This window comes from Rattus norvegicus, chromosome 10 (assembly GCF_036323735.1).
Source record: "Rattus norvegicus strain BN/NHsdMcwi chromosome 10, GRCr8, whole genome shotgun sequence".
Lineage (NCBI taxonomy): Eukaryota > Metazoa > Chordata > Mammalia > Rodentia > Muridae > Rattus > Rattus norvegicus.
Window position 1 is genome coordinate 105,734,642 of NC_086028.1, and position 14,826 is coordinate 105,749,467.

Sequence of the window (14,826 nt, forward strand, 5' to 3'; positions counted from 1 at the left end):
CTCTTGCTTGGGTCTGCTCCTAGACTCAGTTTCTTCAGCATCTTGCCTTGTAATGTCCCTGTGTGGTTCCTAGGTACTCTTCGGATTGCAGAGTTGAGACAGGTTTCCCCAACCCAATATACATCCACCTCAATTCCCTGTCCCCTGTGCTGCCTCTCTCGTCTCTCCAATCAGGTCCCAACTGTCCTCACACTGCCTGGTATACAGACACAGGAATTGGGCCCTGGCGGGAGCCTCCTTCCTTCCCTTCATAATCAGAGGGTTGAACAACAGGGAGGCTCCTCTCAACTACCTCTTTGACCCTTGACTGGAATCTCTACAGCCTGGGGCCTTTTTAATGTATCCAGCTTGGCTCTGCTCAGACCCTCGCAGCTTCCTATCCTGTGAGGGACTTTACTATACTCACTTCCTCTCCTGTTTGCTCCTCTAGGCCTTTCAGGGCCGCTTGGTTGGCCGGGGGCATTTACACTGTGCTGGCCTGCCTGCCTCCTGTTTTAGTCATGACAACCGATCCTCCCTATCCTCCTGTCTCCAGTTCTGTTAGAGCCCCTATGCCTTCTCTCCCTAGTTGCTGGTTGTGGGATGGGACCTGGCGATTGGTTGGTTGCTGAGTGTTCATTACATGTGTAGACTCCGGGCTAGCATGAAGAGGTGGCCTGGAAGACAGTGCCACCAGCCCTGTAGATTTGACTGAGAAGTGTTGCTGTGTGAGGTTCCTGTGTTCTGAGAGCCCATGTGGAGTGCCGGGTCAGCAAGCCAGACCCACATGTGAAAGGGATGAGTGGGTGGCAGCTTAGAACTGAAGTATTCATTCCCCCAAGAATGAGGGAAGGTCTTTATTCCTCCTGGTGAAGGTATCCTGCCATACCTAAGGGCAGGCCAATACAGAATGGATCCAACAGTAGGCTTTCCAGAGCCAAGCCCCATTATGGGCCCTGGCCCTGGTGTCCTTAAATGTCCTTCTTATCTGTTATGCTGGTCCTTCCCTGAGACCACCGGTTGGACTGAGTTGGTGTAAATCCTGGTGGCTTCCCTTCCTGTTATCCTCAAAAAGAGTCAGGCTCCTGGTATGGCAGCGTCTCCCCCCGACCCCCAGATTAGGACATGTCTGGTCAGGTTTTCTTTCAAAGTTCCTCCTGGGGTCTCCCCTGACTGGCATAAGCTGTTGACAGCCTGTGGGTATTCTGCTGGTAGGATTCTCGTTTGGCTGCTGTTTGTGTGTGCCTGTTTTTATGCCATGTAATTAAAACATTTATTTGGCCTTCACAGTGAAAATCTAATTTCTTGAGTCTAAGAACTGCCGATATTGGCACAGGGACTGCAGTCCGTCGGGTAAACAGATCCGGAGCCTGTTGGATTGTTCATAGTGTGGTATTTGTAAATCAGGTTGTACACTGCTGTAATCAGAGCTGATGTTGGTAATTGGTGTGTTGAGTTAGGGTGGTGGTGTGGGGGGCGTCGCTGAGCATTTGTGTGTGGCCGATGGGTAGCCTCCCACGGCTGACTCAGCCCCACCAGCCTGGTGCCTCAGAAGCCAGGCCTGTGAGTGCTGCCTGTGCCACGAGGCCCTTCGAGGACCCCTTGTTGCTCTGCAGACAGCCTCTACAACAGCGCCCTGTCCATGCCGGGGTGCAGTGTTCACAGCAGGCAGAACTGGGCTTCGACTTGGGGAGATGAGCAGTGTCCCTGATCCCATCCAGGCTGAGCCCTCCCAGCTATGGGTGGATGGTGGTGAGGTGACGTGGCTTTCTCTGTTTTGTTTTTTTTTTCCAGACCATCATGGAGCAGTTCAACCCCAGCCTCCGCAACTTCATCGCCATGGGGAAGAACTATGAGAAAGCACTGGCAGGTATAACTGGCCCCAGCTCACAGATGAACTTCCTTCCAGCCTCTTAATACCTGGGGAGAAGTTACTGGGCCTCATCTGAATGAGAATGAGAATGAGTAAAGGGTGTGTGCACTCTGGTGCCCAGAGTCTGACCCTGTGACCACAGGCCCCTACTGTGTAGGCTGGTCTCAGTGCTGGCTACTTCCGTCCCAACAAGCAGGATACTTAGAGACAAGGGTATCGATGTGTCTGTTCTTTGGAATTTCATGCAAAGTAAAGCATCAAGGTTGGTGCTGGTAGGAACAAAGGAACCCCAGCACTACCAAGTGGCCTCCAGTACCATAGTCCTTCAGCTACCCTAATCTAGCCTGTTGATGGCTGCTCCAAGCAGAGCTGACCCTGTAGTAAGACCATGGCAACAATCTCCTGAATAGTCCCAGAGGTCACTGAGGTGAGGCGTAGGAGGAGACTATCTCATGAGTAGGCCTGGTCTACTTGAACTCACAGCACTGAGCCAAAGCCCTGAGGGCTGGCCTCCTGATTGTTTGAGACACATGGAGGATGTTAGGAGGGCTCCCCTGTGCTCTCCTAGGGCCACTGTCCTACCCCTCTCTGCAGCACTGGACTCAGTAGCACAGCCCCCAGAGACCTGTAGGATCCCAGGGATCCTGAGTTCAGATTCTGTCCCCGAGGGATTATCACCTCCTTTGTGGAAGAAGACAATTTACAGGGTCTTCACGCCATCGAGGCCCAGGCTGTGAGTTCTCAGGTTGCTTAAAGAAGTGGCCACAAGGGCTAGGGAAGCAGCTTAGTCTACTGGCAAGGCTCTTATTACCACAGGAGCATGATTTCCTAGCTTTCAGCAAATTCCAAATACAGCCACATATACCTGTAACCATAGCAAGGTGGGCATGGCAAAGGAGGGGCTTGCCAGCTAGCAAGCTCCAGATTTGGCGTGAGACCTCGTCTCAAGGGACTAAGACAGTAGTGGCAGAACAGGATCTCTTTTCCCCATGTACACAGCAATGCACACCCCTCCATACACATAGGGGCACACAAACACAAAAGAAGTGCCCATGTGTGGCTGGGGAGATGGCTCAGTCAAATGCTCGCACTCAAGCTTGAGGACCTGGGTTCTAACCCCCAGCCCCATGTAAAAGCTGAGCATGGTAGTAAGCGACTGCAGCCCCGCTAGTGCTGGAAGGGGCTCCGCCAGGGGAGGTGGTACCTGCTCCTCTCCTGCTTTGTGATTTCTTTTGCTTGTGGGGTGTTTTTGAAATGATCTTGCTGTTTAGCTCAGATTGGTCTCATGCTCTCTGCTGTCCTGCCTCAGCCTCTCAGGCATCGAGATTACTAACATTTGCAGTGATGCCTGGCTTGCCCTCAGCTTCCCTGGTGTGGTAAGAGGAACTGCCTTTCCAGTCAGGCTGTAACCTCCAGGAAGAAGCCTCTGGAAGCAGAAGTATAGTGTGGAGACCAACAATGAGGCTTCTATCCTGTCCCCTAAGCCACCCCGCTGTCCCCACACAGGCCATGATGCTCCAGTTCTCCCACCGAAAGAGCTTTCTGGGTCCTTGAATGAAACCAGCTGTTTCTGGCCTGACGTTCTGGTGGATTGTGTCTGGTGGAATTGGAAGTCTCTACCCTGGTGTGGCCCTCCGTCAGTAGATTTCTGTGCCCCCATGTCCTACATCTGAGGTGTGGCCTTACCTTCTCTGGGTATAATGGAGGAGGGGTAGCAGTCTCCTCCGCTTTGATGTTGCCCGCCAACTCCGTGATGCTCAGGCACGGATTTCCTTCCAGACCCTTCCGGCTGTCCCTTGTGTTCTCATGTGGTTGTCCAGGCTGTGTGTGGACAGGCTGGATGGTTATTTCCTCTTCCTGTTTTCTCTGGTTGTCTGGGCTTAGTCTCACAGGCTACCCGCACCACCTCAGCCCCTCAGCCTCCAAGTGCCCAACTTGGGTTCCTGTAGTATTTTTTACTTCCATTTGTTTTAAGAAGCCCACCCTCCAAGGCAGCAGAAACTCCTCAGTCCCCCAAGGACATGGTCTTGTACCACAGAACAAATTGTGTGCACTTAATTGGAAACCTTTGATAGAGTGCCCGGTTACAAGCCTCTGACAGAGTTCTGTGGAAAACAAATTAAAGCTTGTGGTGGCAACACTGGTGGCTGCTTCCCATGGCCCTGCTCGCCAGACCTGGCTGCCTCTTCTTCCTCCCTGCCTGGCATAGTTTGAAGGGTAGGTAGGTGGCTGTCCTCAGATGAAGGAGTGTGCCAGGTCCTCCAAAGAAGTCTAGACCTGGTGGCTGTATGCTCGTTCTGTCAGCAGCTTGTTCCTGCACCGGGCTGGTGGGAGGAAGAGGCGGGTGCTGAGCCTTCCACACCCAGTTCACCAGTTCCTCTGATACCCAAAAGCCCCTCTGGCTACTGCACTGTGGATATGATGCCCTTAGCGTGCTTTGGGCAGTAGCACCTGCTCTTGGTTAAGACCTAGTCTGAGACTGAAGACACTGACTCTCTCGACTTGGACTCTCTGGATAAAGCAGTGGCCTCCTGCCTTTCAGATTTGCCTTGATCTTGCCCAGGGTCTGTAGGCGCTTTGTTTGCTGTAGTACACTTAAAGCTGCACTCCCTCCCCCTGGTTAAACAGCACATGACAGGGCGCCATGCTCTGCAGTTTGACTTGAATAGCTCTGGACCTGCACAGTACACTGTGTTCTCACAAATAAAAGGAACCCTCGTGATGGCAGCGGAATAAGAGTATCAACAAGAAACAGTGCTGTCCACAGAGGTGATGAAGCTGGAGCACTCCTTGAGCTTGTCCAGGCTTGGGGTGGGCTCGATGCGGTCCGTCTGTGTGGGCAGCAGAGCTCTTCTGGGTTCTGTGCAGTAACTGCTCTCTCCTCTCCCCTCAGGTGTCACCTTCGCTGCCAAAGGCTATTTCGATGCTCTGGTAAAGATGGGGGAGCTGGCCAGCGAGAGCCAGGGCTCTAAGGAACTTGGTAAGACCCTTGGCTGGGAAGAGGACCCAGAGGCCCCCCAGAATTGTTGGATATATCTGGGCAGGTCTGGAGTGCTGGATGTTGGAATGAAGACCAGGTTTTATCTGTTAAATAAGAAAAGTAGTTTTAAAATGGTAGAGTTGGTGAGCGCCACTGTCTATCGAAAGTAGAATGAACCATGCAACCTTAGGGCACTGCTTGGAGCTCACCATGGTGGGCTGTCTCCCTTGAAGAGCATGGCTGGGCACAAACAGACACAGGCAACGCCACATTTAAGGACACTGCCAACACTTAAGTGGCAGATATAAGGGGCCTATATGGAAAGTTGGACTAAAGTGATCCCTAACATACTGAGTCATTCCTCGCATGAAACCAAGTGAAAGTGGAACCCCCAGAGGGCGCACCCACACACACAAACTTCATAACACAGAGACTTAGGAGGTGCTGGAATGTAGACTTCCCAAGTGGTCTTTATTCTCATGCTACCTGTGTTTTACTTGGGCTCCTGTGAGGTGATGTTGCAAGCTGGGCTTTAGTGTTTTCTTGGTTTTCCTGAGCAAAGATGTGGGTGCTGATGTGGTTGAGTTCTCCTCTCCCTCACAGGGATGTTGGGCTATGAGTTAGACTGTGGCATGCAACCCTTTGTTTCTCTGCAGCTCTCAGGCTGTCCTCAGACACAGAATAAATTGGCCTAGACCAGCACTTGGTTTCTTCTAGCCAGGGGCACAGAGGACAAGCTTCTGCATCTGACCTTTTCCACAGAGGCAGCCTCCCTTTGGGACCTTTCCAGGATGTGGTCCCTGTCTGGCCAGCAAGGATACCAGGTAGATGTGCGCAGAAGGAAGCAGATAGAAATGTTCTAAGAGACCCAGATAGTGAAGTTTGGGATTAATAGTTCCCCTGAACTAACAGGAAGCCTGGGTTATATTGTTGGGACCGAGGAACTGAAATTTTTTTTCCCCCAAGACAAGGTTTCCTGCTGGTGCGTCCCCAGTGCTGGGATTAAAGGCGTCACCACCCCTACTTAGAACTGAATTTCTTTATGCATATGTTCATTCCAGCTCTCAGACTTTTCTGCCAGGCTTGAAGGCAGAGATCTAGGTCCTCTTTCACTAATAGGTTCGTTGGTGTGGTTCACAGGGCACATTTCACACTGGAAGTGAACCACTCACTGGGCGTGGTTGTGTGTTTGTTCCCATTCTCTGTATCTAGCTTCAATTCTTCTTTTTACTGTTGCGATTACAGGCAGGTGTCACTGCACCTGGCCGGTTCGTCTGCTGGCAGACATTGGAGTGGTTTCTGACCTGATTGCTGTGAATAGTGCTGCATTGAGCGGAGTGTCAAGTATTGGTGTGGGCTTACATTCCATTTCTCCTGGGCAAATACCTGGGAGTGGAGTTGCTGGAGCAAACGGTTGGAGTCTGTATTAAAGCAGCACTGCTTTGCTTTAAAAATAAGTCAGCCCCGTTACCCACCCCCTCCCTGCCCACGTCTCCCGCTCAGTCAGCTGCTCTGTTCCATGTGCTGTTTGCTTCCAAGTGTCTGAAAGGCAGGTTCATGCTGTCTCTTCCTTTTAACTTTATGCTAAGGAATTCTCAGGATGGGGGCTGCTTTCTGATGCCGTCCTCTTACCTTACCCAATATAACTATTAAAACCTTTGCTAAAATCAATACACAGCCTTGATAGCTTTGTTTTATGATAGTAATAAAGTTCTCTTCCCAGCTGAGACCCATAATCCTTTGAGATTGCTGGGTCTCACTGCCTTGTTGGGGGAGTGGAGCAGCAGCTGCAGGTATTAGAGGATGATGCGTGGAGGGTTTCCCGTGTGTGCGATGGTGAACCTGCCCATTCCTCCATAGTCAGGCCTCCCCATCCCTGCCCCACCTCCAGGTAACCTCTCATCGTTCTCTGTGTGGTTGCAGGTCTGTGGAAATGCATTGCTGCACTGGGGCTCGGTGGGCTCCCTTGCCTGGCTGCCCTCTTTTTTTTTTTTTTTTTTTTTTAAGACTTATTTCTTTACTATATGTGAGTACATTGTCCTCAAACACACCAGAAAAGGGCATCAGATCTCATTACAGGTGTTTGTGAGCCACCATGTGGTTGCTGGGATTTGAACTCAGGACCCCTGGAAGAGCAGTCAGTGCTGTTAACCACTGAGCCATCTCTCCAGCCCCCGCCCCTCATACTCTCAGACCACGTCTGCATACCCTCGCCTGTGAGGGCCACCTGGGCTGCGCCATCTGGGGTTATTTCCAAATTTATATTTCTTTAATTAATGATGTTCAACATCTTTTCAGTGTTCAGTTGTCCCTTATCTTTAGTAAAATGTAAACCAAAGAGCCAGGCATGGTGGCACACGTGTACCTTTAATCCCAGCACTTGGGAGGCAAAAGCAGGCAGATTTCTGAGTGTTTGAGGCCAGCCTGGTCTACAAAGTGAGTTTCAGTACAGCCAGAGCCACACAGAGTAAATCCTGTCTTGAAGAAAAACAAAAATAAATGAACAGTTTTTTAGAAAGATTATTGTACTTACTTGTGTTGAGCAAGTGTGATCGTTCAAACTACTTCTAGGAGGTAATGTCTTCTACCACGTGTGTCTCTGAGAGCGAGCCAACAATTTATTAAGCTTAGTGACATGGGGCTTGCTGAGTTTTCTGGCTGGTCTGGCCTTTCGTTTTGTGCTTTTTTTATTTCTTCTGATGCTATGGATGAAACTCAAGGCCTCGAGCATCTTGTCTTTTTATCTGTCTGTTTTTCTGTGTATGGATGTACTTCCTATGTCTGCCTTACCGTGTATGGTTGTACTTCCCATGTCTGCCCTACCGTGTATGGTTGTACTTCCTATGTCTGTCCTACCGTGTATGGATGTACTTCCTATGTCTGCCTTACCGTGTATGGATGTACTTCCTATGTCTGCCCTACCGTGTATGGTTGTACTTCCTATGTCTGCCTTACCGTGTATGGATGTACTTCCTGTGTCTGCCCTACTGTGTATGGTTGTACTTCCCATGTATGCCCTACTGTGTATGGATGTACTTCCTGTGTCTGCCCTACCATGTATGGTTGTACTTCCCATGTATGCCCTACTGTGTATGGATGTACTTCCTGTGTCTGCCCTACTGTGTATGGATGTACTTCATGTGTCTGCCCTACTGTGTATGGTTGTACTTCCTATGTCTGCCCTACCGTGTATGGATGTACTTCCTGTGTCTGCCCTACTGTGTATGGATGTACTTCCCATGTCTGCCCTACCGTGTATGGATGTACTTCCTATGTCTGCCCTACCGTGTATGGATGTACTTCCTGTGTCTGCCCTACTGTGTATGGATGTACTTCCTGTGTCTGCCCTACTGTGTATAGATGTACTTCCTATGTCTGCCTTACCGTGTATGGATGTACTTCCCATGTCTGCCCTACCGTGTATGGATGTACTTCCTATGTCTGCCTTACAGTGTATGGTTGTACTTCTTATGTATGCCCTACTGTGTATGGAAGATGTCTTGTACCACCTGCATCTCTCAAGAGCTGGCATTACAGGAATGCACTGACAAGCTTGGCCTAGTGGTGCTTTTAGGAGAAAGAACAATTCAATTTTAATTTTGAATTTAATTGTTGACTTTAGTTTGGTAGCTTATTGATTTTTATTATGATTCTGGTCACGATTCTTATTATAATAACTTTTCTTTGGAATACATTACAGCCCTTCTAATTATCGTTTGATGTTAATTGATTTGACCCCAAACCGCTGACTGCTCTTGGGATCGCTTTTGTTCGTTCTCTGGGTTCATCTACCCATTTGTTTCTTCTTCCCCCTCTTAGTACCCACCGTCCCTCCAGTGTCCTGGTCACCTGGCTTCCTCCCAGGTGGAGCCCCTGGTCTCTGGGCCGCCTGTCTGCCTTGTTCCTGTGTTACTCTCTGGGGGAATCCTGTTTCTCCTTTAAGGTTCCAAGCAGGGAACTAGGAAATGGTTTTGATGTTTTCCTGTCTCAGGCTGGCTTGGCTGGTGAATTCAGGAAGGATCTTTGTTTGTTAGTGTTTGAAAGCATCATCTGTCACCTTTAACACCGAGTGGTACCGCTGAGGTTAGTACCATATTCATGTTATTCTGTGTTCTTGGTCTTCACACCTTGTAAACTATTAAAAGCATTCTGGGTGCGAAAGCCTCAGTGGTGGGACTGGTCTGTCTGTGATCTGCATGGTCAGGCATCCTAGGTGAAGAGGACCAGCGAGCTACTTGGCAGGGAGCAAGAGAGGAGCAGGCGGTGAGCCTAAGAAGCAGAACTCTGGATAGCCAGGGCCTTGGAATAGCCCGTGCACCACAAGTGTCAGCTACAGGACGGTTGATGTGTGTAGCCTGCTGTTCTTCTGTCCTGGAGCCGTCTGTACGGTCGCCAGCAGTGGGCACATTTGTTTTCGCTGCTGTAGAATATTCCATAAACACATAATTAACCATCTGCTCTCTGGTCTTCTCTTGGTCATACTTGAGGTATTCCCAGTGGGTCTCGCTGTTGTGAGCAAGCTGGTTCACAGGAGACATGAGCTGAGCCTCTTTAGAAGATAAATGCTCCAAGACTCCACGGCCTTCGGAGCATCCACTGGGAAACAGGGCTTGCTTGCTTCCTAGTACCCAGCGTGGCAGCTCTTCCTGACCGTGTCTCTTAGATATTTGTGCTATCAAGTGCATACATGTTGTGCTGTTAATGTTACATGTTGTGTCTGGTAAGCCAGACCACATCATCAGGAGGTGACCTTCTCTGTCCCAATTAGCCTTATTTGTAGTCTATTTTAATACTATTTGGTCTTCTCCTCCTCCTGTCTGTAACTTTGCTCATTTCTGACCACTTGGTCAGCATGGCCAAGATAAGCTGGTCTAGATTTGTAAGGTTCCCACTGAGAACCCTCAAAGCCCCGAGGGAATGTAGCCCCTCCCAAGGCAAAGAAACCTCAGGTCTGCCCCAAGGTAGACACTACCCAGACCAACCTCTATTGCTTCCTAATCACTTGTTTCCAGGGGTCGCTCTTTCTTTTTTGAGACAACGTTTTGCTGTATTGTCTAGGCTGGTCTTGGACTCCTGGTGATAAGAGCTCCATCTTTGGGGTTGGAGACTTAGCTCAGTGGTAGAGTGCTTGCCTAGCAAGTGCAAGGCCCTGGGTTCGATCCCCAGCTCCGAAAAAAAAGAAAAAAAGAAAAAAAGAGCTCCATCTTCCCTGTTCAACCTGTGAAGTAGCTGGGATGTAGGCATGCTGCATCACACCTGTCTGAAATGGTCAGATCTTAACACCCAGCAGAGTAGGGCCTATAAACCCACCCTTTTACTATGGGTCTCTTTCCTGGCCTTTCTGGTTTAGGGCCCTGGCTGCACAGGGCAGAGGTCAGCTGTCAAGCATACAGGAGACCTTACCTGGTCAATTCCTTCCTCCTTCCCTTCTTTTTCTGCCCTACCTCTGCCTCCCAGTGCTTTTCCACATAGGGTGATGCCGAGAAAAGCTGCCCATAGCCCCTGCTCTGCTCACTGGGCAGACAAAGTTGTTAGGGTTGTGTAGGACCCCGTGCTTCCTTCTCATGAGTTACGAGAGTGACAAGCAGCAGCCACCAGCACCCCATCCCAGTCTCTGCAGAGAGTACCTCCCTGGTGCTGGACAGTGAATGCCCAGAAAGTCACCTTTGCTTCAAACGATCCCCTAGAGCCAGTCTTTGTTCCTTCTCTTTCCCCCTAGAGCCACGGCTTTGTTCCTTCTCTTTCTTTTGGAGTCAGTGAATGGCCTGGGCAGTGCCAGCCTTTGATCTCTAGTCTCTCTGTACTGTAGATCCCAGCCTCACAGCCGGAGAAGGGCCTCAGGCCTGCAGGCTCACACAGAGATCATTCTCTCATCTCCACTTGGGGTGGTTTTTTTTCCCCTGCCGTGAGAAAGTCTACAGCTTGTCAGAGCTTTCCTTTGATATAGCAGGCTGCTTAGTCAGGGACAGAGGGCAGCTCTGAGCTCTACATCTTCACACAGCCGTCTGGTGCTCTAGCCGGTAGCCACCCACTTGTTTGTCTGTGGTTGCCTCCCATCTCTGGATCCCTTGCCTCTGTCTCTGTCAGAGTATTCCTCAGTGCCAGAAACAACTGGCAGCAGCTGCGACTGGGCAGGTAAGCCCCGTTTCCTGTGTGTGTTTGGGAGCCGCTTCCACTCTCTTGGGATATTTGTTACTGGGGCTGACTAGAATGATGTGGGTCTCCAGCCAGGCAGGAGCTCCAGGCCATTCATGAATTTGTGGAGACATGCGCTGTTCCTGTGGTCGAGGAACCCTGGGTGGTAGCCTGCTGCTGAGAGCAGGTGGAGCTCAGAGATGGAAGCTCTGCTGTGTGCATTCAGTGAGCCCCACAGAGGCTCTTACTCTCTCGCCTTTGACTGAAGACTGGGATTTGATGCACATAGAGATGTGAGCATCTATGTCTCTGCTCCATAACTGCTGGCTGGCAGCTGTGGGGCTGGCATGGAGGACACAGAGGAGGGCATAAGCCATGGCATACCTTGTTGCTGGGCCTTAGGGTGCCCACCATGGATGTAGTTGTCACACTTGTAAGCAGCTGGACTGTCCATCCTGTACTCCTTCCGCGGGCTGTATACCAACTTGTTGGACAACCACCTGCAGCTCTTCAGTCCAAGGTGGCTATGTGCATAGAACTGGGCTGAATCCGAGACAGGGAGGAGGAGACCAGAGTTCAGGTGTTCATGGTAGGGCGTGCACATCTGAGCAGGTGGGCACATCTGAGCAGGTGGGCACATCTGAGCAGGTGGGCACATCTGAGCAGGTGGGCACATCTGAGCAGGTGGGCACATCTGAGCAGGTGGGCGGGTGTTCCATATGCGACTCAACAAGGGTCAGTTAACTGCCCTTGGCCTGTCCTTGGTCATCTTGTGGACTTTGGAAGGTGTGAAATCCGAAATTTAACAGCCACTACAGTGAACAGAGGAGCACCCTGCCTGAGAAGGACTCTCATTCCCTTCATGTGGTCAGGATCCATTGATGCAGTCTGTGTCCCAAGGCCTCAGCATGGATGATTTCCGTGTTTGCACAAGGCTGTGGTCAGGGCTGTCCACTGAACTGACTGTTCTTTTCAACCCTTGCCTGTCTCTGGAGGCTTCTTCAGTACTCTTTCCTTTAAAGGGCTGCTTTGTACCTGCCAGGGCCTGCAGCACACTTGTTTGTAATCACAGGGACTTGTGTGTACTTGCCGAGAGCCCCGGGCCTCAGCTGGGGCTCTGCTGTCTGCTAAGCCTCACAAGACTCCAAGGGGAATGAGCAGATGCTCTGTGCTAGTCACAGCTTGCAAGTAGGGATGCTCACAGACAGGCAACAGCAACCCTGCCTCAAAGTCAGCCTGGCTTCAGTCACTGAGTCTCCAAGCAAGGTGTAACCCGGTCGTGTCCTGCCTGAAGTGAGGAGTTTCTCAAGTGGTCTAAGACTGGCCTGGAGCTACAGCATCAGTTGCTCTCCATCCAGTATCAGGCTCACTCAGCTGGCCGCATTGGGTGGCCCCAGGCATGCAGGTCTCTGGGACAGAGGGGGCTGTAGACTTCTAACCCCAGAGGCCTTCAAGCTGCCCCAGTGGTGCCTATTGGCTTGGGTAGTTTTGAAGGTGCCAGCTGGTTGGACTCCAGTATTTTTTGTGAGGCTGTGAGATGATCTAGCCATGTCTTTCTCCTCTTAGGTCAGGCAGGGCCCATCCACACCTGGCCAGGGAGTTTGAGTATGTCCACCTTCCATTTCAGAGAAGACACTGTGATCCCAGCCTTTCTTTTGGGAACCCGACAGCAACCGTCAGGATCCATCTTAGAAACTGCCAAATGCTGGTAGGCACTGTTTGAAGACCTTAATGAGGTCCACTCACAGGAAGCTGTGACCATTGTACATTGATGAGGAGCCCGGCTGGACTAGCTGCTTGCCCAGGATAGGGACAACAAGGGAATAGAGGGCCAGGCATGGTGGGGCTCCCCTTCCTGGCTAAAGGCACCAAGCTCCCCTAGTTCTCCCTCCCATCTCCACAGTAAAAAGTGAGGAACTCAGGGGCCCCTTGGACTCCAACCAGGGTCCCATGGTCCCATGTTTACTCTAAAAGTATGCCATGGAAGTCTCTGGGCAGTTACCAGGTTAGACTCAGCTGGGGCTCTAGGACTGCCAGCCGGGTGGGCTCAGGTGGCCAGGTCTCTTGTGTGGCAGCCCTGGCCACCTGCTGAGAGTTCTGCCGGCCTCACTGAGGCTCTGTCTGGAGATTAATAGCAGTCTGAATTAGATTTGCTAAAACCTGAGCTGCAGCGGAGTGACAGCCCGAGAAGGCGCAGCAGGTGTCCATGTTCAGCTCCAGGTCTGCTCTGTGGTGGGAATATCAATAAGGATAACAGAGACCGGGCTGGTGACCTGGGGTCTCCTTTCAACTGGTGGGTCCCAGCCATTTCTTGGCAGTGAAGGAGCAGCACAGTTACCTGATTGGAGTACATTAGGCTTAGAGCTTAACGGGCCTGTGAGGACAATGGGTCATCTCTGCTGGCTCTGCTCCTGCTCTGGGAAGCTTGGCTCCTCCTGAGTGCCAGGTTGTAGCCTACAGAGGTGTTCATTGGCTCTTTCAAACCATGCTCCCTTTTAGCATCCCAAAGGCCCACAAGGGATACCACTGAGCATAAAAACCAAGTCATAAGCCGGACCTCTCTGTAGCCAGGATAGCTCTGGGAGCCCCCAGGAGCCTCACAGATCTGTGGTCGGTCATATGCCCCAAGCCAAAGTCTATTTACCACATCCACTGTTCCTCATTGCAGCACCAGCTGCTCACATTTCAGTCAGCAGTTGGCGTGGGGCACTCCAAGTGTGGCCAGCAGCTTCTGTGGGAAGGTCTCTTTCCTTCCCTGGGCTTCCTTCCCCAGGGCAATGGTTGTCAGGAGTGTGGGCACACACACCAGGTACCTGCATTCAGACTACAGCAGCCGAGAGCATGGGGACCCAGGCTTCCCAACAGACCTTTGCCATGAGGAGAGATGGGCTACTGGATGCAGTCAGAAACATGGGCAGGAACCGAGAGGGCCAAGAGTCTTCCAGTAGCCCTAGGTGGCAAACAGTATAGGGCTCTTGGCCAGTAGCAAGACTCAAGAGTCCAGTCTGAGAGGAAAGAAGTCTATGTAGCCCGGTGTCCTAAAGAGCAGTTGTCACAGAGGTTAGGTCATGAGCATTTTGGCATGTATGTGTACAGGAAGGAAGGGAGGTGGCCTCAAACCAGGGACCCCTGAAATCACTTGTTTCTGAGACTTAGTTTAAAGTAGTCTCAAAAATCAAAACAGAAAACAAACAAACAAACAAAAACCGTCCTAAAGGGGAAGGAGGAAGCAGCAGGTTTGCCTCATACCTGTGATCCCAGCACTGGGGAAGCCTAAACAGTATGGATGTCTAGCCCTAGGCTACATGAGAGTCTGTATCAAGAAACTAAAAGAGGACTGAAGAGGTGGGCAAGCAGTTAACCTGGGGTCAGCTTCCAGCATCCATACCAGCTCACAACCAGCTGTGGGCCTGCATGAGGTGCATACACACATGCAGACAAAACACTCTCGTGTATAAAACAAATCTAAAAACAAATTTTAACTAACAGTAATAGGTCCTAACTTTCTATTAACTGAAACCTTTTAATTGCTCTGTGGGCTTGTGTGACATTGTCCTTGGTATAAGTTACACAGTGGAAGCACTTCATCCCTGACCTGGGGTCTCTTGACAGTAGTGCATCACTGGAGAATGGACTCCACCGTGTCCTGGATAGACTACGAGCTGAAGGGAGTGTGTCATAGACAGTCCCACATCCACACAATGTCTAGGAATGCTAGACGCGTCTCTGAAGTGTCAGAGGACAGTGAATGCTGGAGAGATGAAAGGCAGACTGGAGCCCAGTCATCAGACAGGCGCTGGTCTGTGGGACAGCAGCCCTCAGGAAGGTTCTGAGCTGCCTGTTTGACCTTTCACCCCCA

At 50.9% G+C, this 14,826-nt stretch overlaps 1 protein-coding gene across 7 annotated transcripts in view; it reads left to right on the plus strand.

Annotated features, from left to right (window-relative positions):
- Baiap2 (BAR/IMD domain containing adaptor protein 2) overlaps positions 1–14,826 on the plus strand; it is a 67,179-nt gene that overhangs the window by 13,271 nt on the left and 39,082 nt on the right. For 5 of the 7 annotated variants that reach the window (XM_006247872.4, XM_006247869.5, XM_006247871.4 and 2 more), the window contains 2 exon segments: positions 1,774–1,849; positions 4,746–4,832. In XM_006247872.4, the coding sequence (XP_006247934.1) occupies positions 1,774–1,849; positions 4,746–4,832 (163 nt within the window). 7 annotated transcript variants of the gene reach the window in all.